This window comes from Phascolarctos cinereus, unplaced genomic scaffold (genome assembly GCF_003287225.1).
Source record: "Phascolarctos cinereus isolate Bilbo 61053 unplaced genomic scaffold, phaCin_HiC Scaffold_1;HRSCAF=81, whole genome shotgun sequence".
In the NCBI taxonomy this organism is placed as follows: Eukaryota; Metazoa; Chordata; class Mammalia; order Diprotodontia; family Phascolarctidae; genus Phascolarctos; species Phascolarctos cinereus.
In genome coordinates, this window is record NW_027555514.1 from 214,176,790 (window position 1) to 214,186,633 (window position 9,844).

Below are 9,844 nucleotides of genomic sequence, written 5' to 3' on the forward strand. Positions count from 1 at the left end.
TCCAGGGAGGGAGGGGGCCCGCCTGGTTTCAGTGTCCTTTCTGTTTCCACCCTCTAACTGCCTCTCCTTGTTTCCATCCCACCCCCAACTCAGCTTCTCCTTCCACTACTTTCATCTTGGACCCCTTCAAACCAGGCAGACCCAGCCACCTCCCCCGATCTTGATCATCCCTCCCAAGAAGACCCCCTCTTCTCCACCAACCATCCCCTTTGTAGCCCTTTCCAGGGAGTTTCCCCTCCTCTCCCTATCCCTCAAATTTCCCCCCAGAGAGCCCCCACGACTTCATACTTCTCCACAGAGACTTAGCCTCCTCTCAAGAGCTGAGGGGTCCCATACCTCAAACCCAAGCCTAGCCCCCTTTTCTGCCTTCGCTGCTCTCACAAGGGTGGAAAGCCCAATTTCCCCACGAGTGGGCGGGGCTTAGCCATGGGGCGTGGCCCTTTGGGATGCGGTGGGAAGAGCTTCCCTCGTAGGCGGAAAGGAGCGAGGTGGAGCCTCCCGCTCTGGGGGCGGGGCCCTGGGGCGGCCAAGCTCCGCCCCCTCGTCTGCTCGAGGGGCTTATAAAGAGAGCCCACTGAAGAGTCCGGCCCCCCTCTCAGACCAGAGGAGAAGCGGCCGAACCTCGAGCGGATTGTGGAGCGGCGCCTCCCGGAGGATCGGCCTCGGGCGCCGGAGACCCCGGAGCCCGGCCACAGCCATGACCCTCCGCCACCTTAGGAAGCTGCAGCAGAAGGAAGAGGCAGCGGCAGCGCCGGACCCTGCGGCCGCTGCCCCGGATCAGGGGGCGGCCCCGGCCCCGGCCCCGGCCCCGGCCCCGGCTCCGGCCCCGGTCCCGGCCCCGGCCGCCTCCGCAGGGGAGGAGCTGTACGCCGCTCTCGAGGACTACCACCCGGCCGAGCTCTACCGCGCGCTGGCCGTGTCCGGTGGGACCCTGCCCCGCCGCAAGGTGGGCTCGACTGGCAGCTCGCGCCCGGGGCCCCCTGGTCCTCGCGCTCTTCCTCCCTGCCCCCCGCGCCCCCCTTTGCTGCTGCTGCTGCTCCTCCTCCTCCTCTCTCCATCGGGCTTTCTCCCACACACCCCCTCTGTTCCCCTCTCGCCTCCCATCCATCTCGCCCGCACATTCTAAGTGTTTCGGCGGTCTGGGACCTCCCCCCTCCTTCTCCCCGCTGGGTACTATGCGCCCCCCCTCACCTCCTTCTCACTCCCTTCTCTATCCCCTCGACGTCTTCTTTCGATCGCCCCTACCTTTTACCTTCCCTGCTCAGAACTCTTTTCCCCACCTCGCCCCATCCCTTCTCTTTTTGGGACTCTTCTTCCTCTTCCCCCCACCTTCCCTACTTGGGACGCTTCCCTTCTCCCCAATCTTCCCTGCTGTATACCCTTTCCCTCCCTCCCTCCCTCCCTGCTTGGGACTCTTCTTTCCCTTCCCCACCCCCTCATCCCCCCTCGGGACTCTTCTTTCCCTTCCCCCACTCCTCTCTTCCCCACTCGGGACTCTCACACCCTGACCCCATACGTGACTATTGGCTTAGAGAGCTTGGTGCTGTTTGCCTGCCGGCCCTCTCTGGAAGAGCTTCCGAGGTGCGCTAAGCTACGGTTAGGATCCTGAAGGCTTGGCGCGGGGGAAAGAGTCCTGGGGGTCCCAGGAAACCTGGCTGGACACCTCTCTAAAGGCCAAGATGGGAAAGAGGGTCCCGAAGGAGGCAACGGCGTCTATTTTGGATGTGGGCGAGAGGCAGGGAGTATTGGAGATAGCCCTTAGCAAACCCAAGGGCTCTGTGTTGGATAAAACCTCTGGTCTTGAGGGTAGAGAAAGGGATTGGAGAAGGGGCATCCTGGCTCCGGAGCTGGATGTCTTGGCCTGCTAACCCAGGGCGGGGGTGGGGGTGGCGTGGGGTGGAGATCCGGAGCCGCTAAGTCCCCAACACTGGCCCCTAGTCTCTTCTCTAGAGCCGCCGGGAAGGCTGGAGGGGGGGGGGCGTCTTTGGGGCAGGAAGGATGCGAACCACGCCCTCCTTCACCCCGGCCCCACCTCCAGCCCATAGAAGCTCTTCTTTTTAGCTCTGGGGCTGAGGGAACTGGAAGACCCAGAAAAAGAGAGGAGGGGACGATAGCTAGTTAGCTTTCAAACGAGTGGACAATTCAGGTTAACGAGGGGGAAGGGGAGGAATTGGATCTGGGCTGGGGGGCATTCACAACACAAACCTTGTGTTCCTTATTCCCCGCCACGGGTGCCCCGAGCCCCACCCCCACCTGCACCGCCCCCTCTCCCCACCCCCCACAATGAATGGCTTGTTACATGTTAAGAATTTGCATTTTATGAAAATCAGATTGGGGAACAAAGAGGGCTCTCTCTGCCACCCCCACATCGAGTTTAGAGGGGACCCCTGCCTTTGGCCGCTTCTTTCCGGGACATTTCAGTGAGATGAAGGGGAAGAGTTAGCCCTTGGGGGGCTACTAGGAGGGGTGAGGAAGAGCAAGGAGAGGGAAGTGTTCTGTAGTTTGGGGCAGATGTGGTGAGGGGAGGAATAGTGGAGTGGAGGCAGTGATCTGTTGGGAGGCATTTCAGAGCTAGGGTGAGGGTGGGCATGTTGTTCACCAGCCCCAACTCCAATAAGCATGCTTGAAATTCCACCTCCAAACAAAAACAACTATGTTGGAGAGGGACCCACTGAGTTGGCCATAGCTGGTGAGGATACAACTGGGTCTTCAGAGCTGGATTTTCAGAGAGCTCTAGGGTCCATGGGAGTCCTCAGTACCAGTTGTCCTCAGTGTGGCCAAGTATCTCTGACTTGAGTGAGTCAGGTGGGAGGGTGGTTAACATGGTCAAAGGGAGCTTGCTCCCACTAGGAGGGTGGAAAGCCTGGGTTGGACTAGACCAACTTTAGGGCCCCTTCTAGCTCTAAATCCTGTGATCCCTCAGCCAGAGTTTCCCTTGTGATACAGATTATTTCCCTTGAAATAATGGGAGGTCCTTTGGCCTCCATTAGGGTAGTTGGTGGTGCTTTGGGCGACTGGGAGTCCAGAGGGTCAGAAGCTTCCCTCTGTCCCTCTGCACATGTCCTGAGACAACTGTTGCTCACAGTCACTCCAGAAGTACTTGTTGAATCAGAGTTGGGGAGCACACTTGGTGGAAAATGACCTAAGAATAAAGAGCATGGGAGCAGGTCTGGTTCGTGGTCTGACCTTGGCCTTTACTTTCTCCATTCTTCAGCCCTGGATTCATGTCTCTTTCCCCTAACCCCATCCAAGGTAAAACTAAGAAGCAGGGAGGGTGGATGCTAGGAACAGTGTCCTACTCTGAGGCCAAGGTTCTCACCACCTATCCTGTTGGTACCTGTGCAGGGGAAGTCAGATCCTTGCCCTCCCTATCATCCCTGCTGATCTCTCTCTCTCCTTCTTCCTTTAGGGTTCAGGTTTCCGATGGAAAAATCTCAACCAGAGTCCAGAGCAGCAACGGTGAGCTGTCCTCCCCTTTCCCAGTCTCCTGTCCCACTTCTCCCCATTTAGGGAGGAGTGGGCCAGGTGGAAGAGTGGGCTGAGTGAAGGGGGTGGCAGAGAAGAAGGGAGTGGGAAGGTTTGAGTCATTGGGTGTTCTACAAAGCACCCTTTTCTCCTCCCCCCAGCACTTACTGCCACATCCCTTTGGCAACTTTGGGGGCTGGAATGGGAGGTGGAGAAGCTAGGAAAGAGGGAGAAGGGGTTGCCTGCAGAGCTGTGGGAGTGGGGGCAGAGAATGAAAACAGCTCTGACTGCTTGCCACCCACCCACCCTAGATGATCTTCCCAGAGCCAGTTCAGCATAAAATCCTAGAACATTGGACTGGGGAGGCCTCGTTCTTCGGCTTTTATGAACTGTGACCTTGGGCAAGTCACTTAACCCTATTTTACAGATGAAGAAACTGAGGTTCAGAGAGGTTACTGTTGGCTACCTACTTCATAGAAGTGATATGAAAATCCAGTTAGTTGATATATGTAAAACAGGAAATGATGCCAGGCTACTAGGAGCACACTGCTGATCTCTGGTGCCTCAGGCTGTGGTCCCTTTCTTAACCTCAGAAAAAGATCCCAAAGACCAAAGGACAGATGACTATTGCTCTCTGGTTTTCCCTGTCTTTACCCTGCCATGTGAGGTGGGAAAGAAAGCCTCTGGGGATTGGGGGGGGCAATGGGGGAATAAATATAACAACTTGGGGATGTTCTCCCGTTGGAGCTAAAAGGTCCCAGCCATGAGGAGGGTTTTTTTCCATAACCCAGAGCTTGGAGGGGGCCACCAAGGCAGCTTTAGTTCTGTGGGAGGGGTAAAAGAGAAGGAAGAAAGGGGGTGGAGTGGGGGTGTGTGTGTGCGCAAAGGAAACTGGTGGGTCTGGATCAGCTCCAAACCATTGTGTCCAGCCATTCAGCTCCCCCACTGTCCGGGAAGGGGCTGGCGGAGCTGTTCTCCTCCCAGCCTGTCACATCTGGCACACTTCTCCCAACCCCCTCCTACTTTCACAGTGGGAAGGCCCAACCACAGCTGGGCAGAGCAGGCTGGGAATTGGGCTGTGATCTCCAGACAAGCCTGAGTAGGGGCCAAAGCTGTGGAGCAGATACTCCAGGGAGTCCAGTTGGACTCTTGTTTCTGGGACCACTGATAAAATGGGTGGGAGCCCCAGGGACAGTGTAGAAAGCTCTCCACCCTCCCTCCTACCACCACAATAGCCCATTCCTAGTGTTACAGCCTGACCCTGTTGTCTCCCGCAGGAAAGTGCTCACATTGGAGAAGGAAGAAAATGAAACCTTTGGCTTTGAAATCCAGGTTGGGAAAGGAAATGGTGTTGGATGGGAGTGGGGCTGGATGACTGAATTGGGCTCTTTAAGTGAGGGAAGGTGAGACCTGGGTTATAGTACCCAGCCTGACATCCTGGACTTAATGGTTTGATTGGACTGTTTCAGACTTATGGCCTTCACCATCGTGAAAAGCAGAAAGTGGAGATGGTGACCTTTGTGTGTCGAGTTCATGAGGCCAGCCCAGCTCAGTTGGCAGGACTCACTCCAGGTGAGGACTCAATATTGGATTTGGAAGCAGGGAAGGGAATACCCCAGGGAGATGGGCAGGGCAGGGATGTGGCTCTGTTCTTTTCCTATGAGATCTTGAAAAATAGGGTGTATGGAGAGTGGGCAATAAGGGTAAATCCTATTTGCTAATGGGAGTAGACAGCCGAGGTGCCATTCCTATCTCCTTACTCCTGGGGCTGGAATGTGAGCCAGCCCTTTCTTTAGGAAGGCCTCTAGCACTTCTGCTGCATGAAATATATTAATAAACATTTATCCCATTTTTAACAATGGAGATAGAAAGAAGAAAGATAAAAGTCTTTGTCCTCAAGTTTTATTGGTGCCTTTGGATTTTATATCACGTTCATTTCCAAACATACTACCGAGTAAGGCCTACCTTGTGGTCATTTTTTAATTGGCAGAACCAATTAACACATCTACTATGTCTGATCTCATGGAACACTGAACGAAAGGAGGAAGATTGATGTGTTGATTTTCCTCAAGATGTTTTCTTGTGCATTATCTCATTTCTACCTGTGTGACCTTAGGCAAATCATTCCAGGCCTCAGTTTTCTCAATGAAAATATAAAATGAGGAATCCAGATTAATGATCTCTAAATTCCCTTTGTGTTCCAGATCCTGTGGTTCTATTTCAGTTGGCAAGCATTTATTAGGCCTTTACTATTTGTCATGCACATGTGTTTCCTACCCGATGTGAAGTAGGTAGGATAATGTATTTTCATTTTGAGAAGTAAGCCTTTAAAATTTTAGAGAGGGCTGCCTAGCTCATGCAGTGAGTTAGTGGAAAAGAAGCTAGGAAATGAAGAGTAGTGATCTGATCTCAAAGGTCCCTTTTTATTTTTTATTTTTTTTTGCTTAGGCAGTCAAGGTTAAGTGACTTGCCCGGGGGTCACACAGCTAGTGTCAAGTGTCTCAGACCAGATTTGAACTCAGGTCCTCCTGATTCCAAGGCTGGAGCTCTATCCACTGCGCCACCTAGCTGCCCCCTCAAAGGTCCCCTTCAACCCTAGTGATGAGGCAGCTTAGGCGTAGGTGGAGCAGTGGATTGAGGACTGGGCCTGGAGTAAGAATGATCTGAGTTATCTCCAGCTGCACACACTTCCTAATTCTGGGCAAGTCACTTTATCTCTGTCAGCCTCAATTTGCTGAACTATAAAATGGAGATAATAGCAACTACTGCATAGGGTTATTTTGAGGATCAAATGAGCTAATATTTGTAATGTGCTTAGCACAATCCCTAGCACATAGAATTTTGTTATTGTTCTGTCTGATCCAACTCTTCCTGACCCCACTTGGGGTTTTCTTTTCCTTCTTTTTTCTTTTTTTTTTTTAGGCAATTGGAGTTAAGTGACTTGCCTAGGGTCACACAGCTAGTGTCAGATGTTTGGTCTAAGGTTGGATTTGAACTCAGGTCCTCCTGACTTCAGGGCTGGTACTCCATCCACTGTGCCACCTAGCTGCCCCCACTTGAGGTTTTCTTGGCAAAGATACTGGAGTGGTTTGCCATTTCCTTCTGCAGCTCATTTTACAGATGAGCAACTGAGGCAGATAGGGTTAAGTGACTTGCCCAGGGTCACGCAGTAAGTGTCTGAGGCCAGATTTGAACTCAGGGAGAGGAATCTTCCTTAACTCAGGCTGGGCACTCTACTCACCAGGCCACCTAACTGTCTAGTACGTAGAAGGACTTTGGTTAATGCTTTTTTTCCCCTTCCTGTGGACTTAAAGCCTAGGTCTTTTGCTTCTCAGTCTAGAGTTCTGCTTTTAAGCCATTTCTTCCCCCGTCTCCAGCCCTGCTGAGAAATTGGTCTCATGACAAGTTGTGGGCTAAGCAGCGATAACCAAATTGGGGGCAGCAGAGCCCCAGAGGGGAAAGGATTAGAAAGGATTCAACCATCAGGAAGAAGGTCCTCCCTTTAGCCTGCATGGGGCAGGCCAGAGGCAGCACATGGCCCTTGCTCTCTCAGCTGGGAGGCCTGAGACGGGAGAAGTAACTGAGAAAGAACCTAAGGCTGAGAGAAAACAGCAGCTGTCGTAGCCAGGGCCCGGTGGAGGTGGCTGGGCTTGGTGTGGGAGAGGTTGGGGAGGGTGGGGGTGGGAGCTGACTTCCCCAGACAGGTGGTAGAGGTGAGAACTTCCTCTGGGCTAATGTCCTAGTGCCTTTTAAGTAATCTCCCCCTACTTTTTTAGGCTAAAGAAGGAGAGAAAAGAAATGTTCTGGGGGTGGGGGTGGGAAGAGTCATGTCCTGACTCTTCCATGGCCCCATTTGGGGTTTTCTGGGCAAAGATACTGGAGTGGTTTGCCATGTCCTGCAGCTCATTTTACACATGAGGAAACTGAGGCAAACAGGGTTAAATGACTTGCCCAGGGTCACACAGCTGGTAATTGTCTGAAGCCACATTTGAACTTAGGTTTTCCTGACTCCAGACCCCACACTTTATCCACTGTGTCACCTAGCTGCCTTTTTTTTTTTAAGGTTAGGCAGTGGGGTTAAGTGACTTGCCCAGGGTCACACAGTTAGTAAGTGTTATGTGTCTGAGGCTGGATTTGAACTCAGGTCCTCCTGACTTCAGGCTGGTGCTCTATCCACTGCACCACATAGCTGCCCCACTGCCCTTTTTTTTTCTGCAACATTTCCCAACCCAGCCCCCTAGCCATACTGAGTCCCATCTGTGTGGTAGTGTTCAGTCAGAAAGCTTATGTTTAAGTCCCAACTCCGTGTGCATATATGTATATGTGTGACCCTAGAAAAGTCACTTCTCTTCTCACGTGCAAAATGTAAATATTAGCTCAGTCTCTCTCAAAGAGTGGTTATAAAGAAAACATGATAGGTAAACCATAGGGCACTCTGCAAATGGGAGCTATTATCTATTATCCGTGCTACACAGGAGATACGATTGCCAGCGTGAATGGTCTCAACGTGGAAGGAATCAGGCACCGGGAGATCGTGGACATCATCAAAGCATCTGGCAACGTTCTCAGGCAAGTCCAGGCAAACGCTGAGCACTTCTCTGTAGGGAACAGCTATCAGAAAGCTACCAGGGAAAATGTAAAACCCATTAGAAATACAAAGCACAAGAAAGGAGTAAGACAATGTGAACAAAACGCTTGGGAGGGAGAGAGGGCCTTTGGCTGAGAGGATCAGGCTGCATTTCAGTTGGACCTTGAAGGACTGGTAGGGAGTTTTAACATGTGGGTGGAGGGGCTGGGGAATAAATTGTGAGTGTGAGCAAGACAAGGACTGGAAAGCTTTGGGTATTCCATCCAAGAGGAGTGGGGAAGTTGGGTTTGTCTGTAGCCTAGAGGTTAGGGGAAGAAAAGAGTAGAAAGGCAGGTTGGAGGAAGGGAGGACAAATGTGGAAGAGCTTAATGCCAGAGCTAAGGAAAGGTGAGGAGTAATGGTGGGTGGGAAATGCTGCCATGATCCAAAGCATCTTAGGGCCCTAGAGAAAGATTGCTCAGCTCAACTCACCTCTGGTTTGGTGGTCTGGTGCAGAAGATAAGTCTTAGGAATTTGTTGGGCCCATAGACCTTAAGATTTCTCCTCTCTCTTTCCCCCTCCCCCCACCCCCTTCCTCAGACTGGAAACAGTATATGGAACCTCAATTCGGAAGGCAGAGTTGGAGGCCCGGCTGCAGTATCTGAAGGTAGAGAAGTTCCAGACAACCTATACCCTGGTCCTCAGAAGAAGCATCTTGCTTCCTCCAGCCCTCATGGAGCCCTGGCTTCCTCACCCTGGGATTCCCTGGGCTCCATCCCTTTTGGAGGGAGGCATCTATCCATCCCTCTTCAACCCAGTGTGCCTTCTATTTATCCTGGGCCCCTCAAATCCTTGCTTCATTGCCTCTGTCATTCCCCCTATCTCTAGGTCTGTCTACTCAGTCTTAAGGGTGGGGGGCATCCTCTTTTGCAGCAAACTTTATATGAGAAGTGGGGGGAATATCGATCACTGATGGTGCAAGAGCAGCGACTAGTACATGGTAAGTTGTGGAATGGTTGCTAACTCTAGCTCCCCTCCCCTCCACCCAGGTCCTGCCTGTCATTAGGTGGGGGGTAAGTTCTTCAATAATTATTTACCCCAGGACCTCAACTTTCTCCAGGTCTTCCTTGTTCTTCTGAGTGTGGGAAGGGAAGGCAGAAGTTTTCTCATTAAAGGAATGGTTCCCTTTCCTATAGTAGAGTGTCCCAGTCACCTGTTTTCTTTCCCCTACCACCCCCATCCCCCAACAAGGAATCTGGGCCATCTGAGTCCCAGCCCTCAAGCTTTCCTTCCTCTGCTGCATTCCCCTGCCCCATGCCCTTCTCCCGCCCAGGCATCGTAGTGAAGGATCCCAGTATCTACGACACCCTGGAGTCTGTGCGCTCCTGCCTCTACGGAGCGGGCCTCCTCCCGGGCTCCCTGCCCTTCGGCCCACTGCTGGCCGCCCCAGGCAGCGCCCGAAGCAGTTCTGGACGGTCCCGAGAAGGCTCTGATGACTCAGTCTACCACACGTGCTTCTTTGGAGGGGCCGAGCCCCCAGCCCTGTGCCCTCCGGCCCACACCCAGGCTCCACCCCCGCCCCCGGCGCCCCGGCCCCTGCTGAGTCGCAGCGCCAGCGTCAAGTGCCCAGGACCCGGCGGAGGCGGGGGTGTCGGCGCCTTGGGCCAGCTGTGGACAGAGACCCGGGAACAGGGCCTGTGCGGACCCGGGCTGCGCAAAACTAAGTACCAGAGCTTCCGCCGGCGGCTGCTCAAATTCATCCCGGGACTGAACCGCTCCTTGGAGGAGGAGGAGAGTCAGCTGTAGGGGGGG

The 9,844-nt window shown here is 53.3% G+C and overlaps 1 protein-coding gene across 1 annotated transcript; it reads left to right on the forward strand.

The window, feature by feature from the left end:
* Positions 1-572: 572 nt before the first annotated feature.
* TAMALIN (trafficking regulator and scaffold protein tamalin) lies at positions 573-9,844 on the forward strand. Its single transcript, XM_020966116.2, has 8 exons — positions 573-946; positions 3,410-3,459; positions 4,743-4,797; positions 4,935-5,037; positions 7,941-8,034; positions 8,633-8,699; positions 8,966-9,032; positions 9,366-9,844. The coding sequence occupies exons 1-8, from the start codon at positions 698-700 to the stop codon at positions 9,836-9,838; spliced, it is 1,158 nt and encodes a 385-aa protein (XP_020821775.1). The 5' UTR covers positions 573-697; the 3' UTR covers positions 9,839-9,844.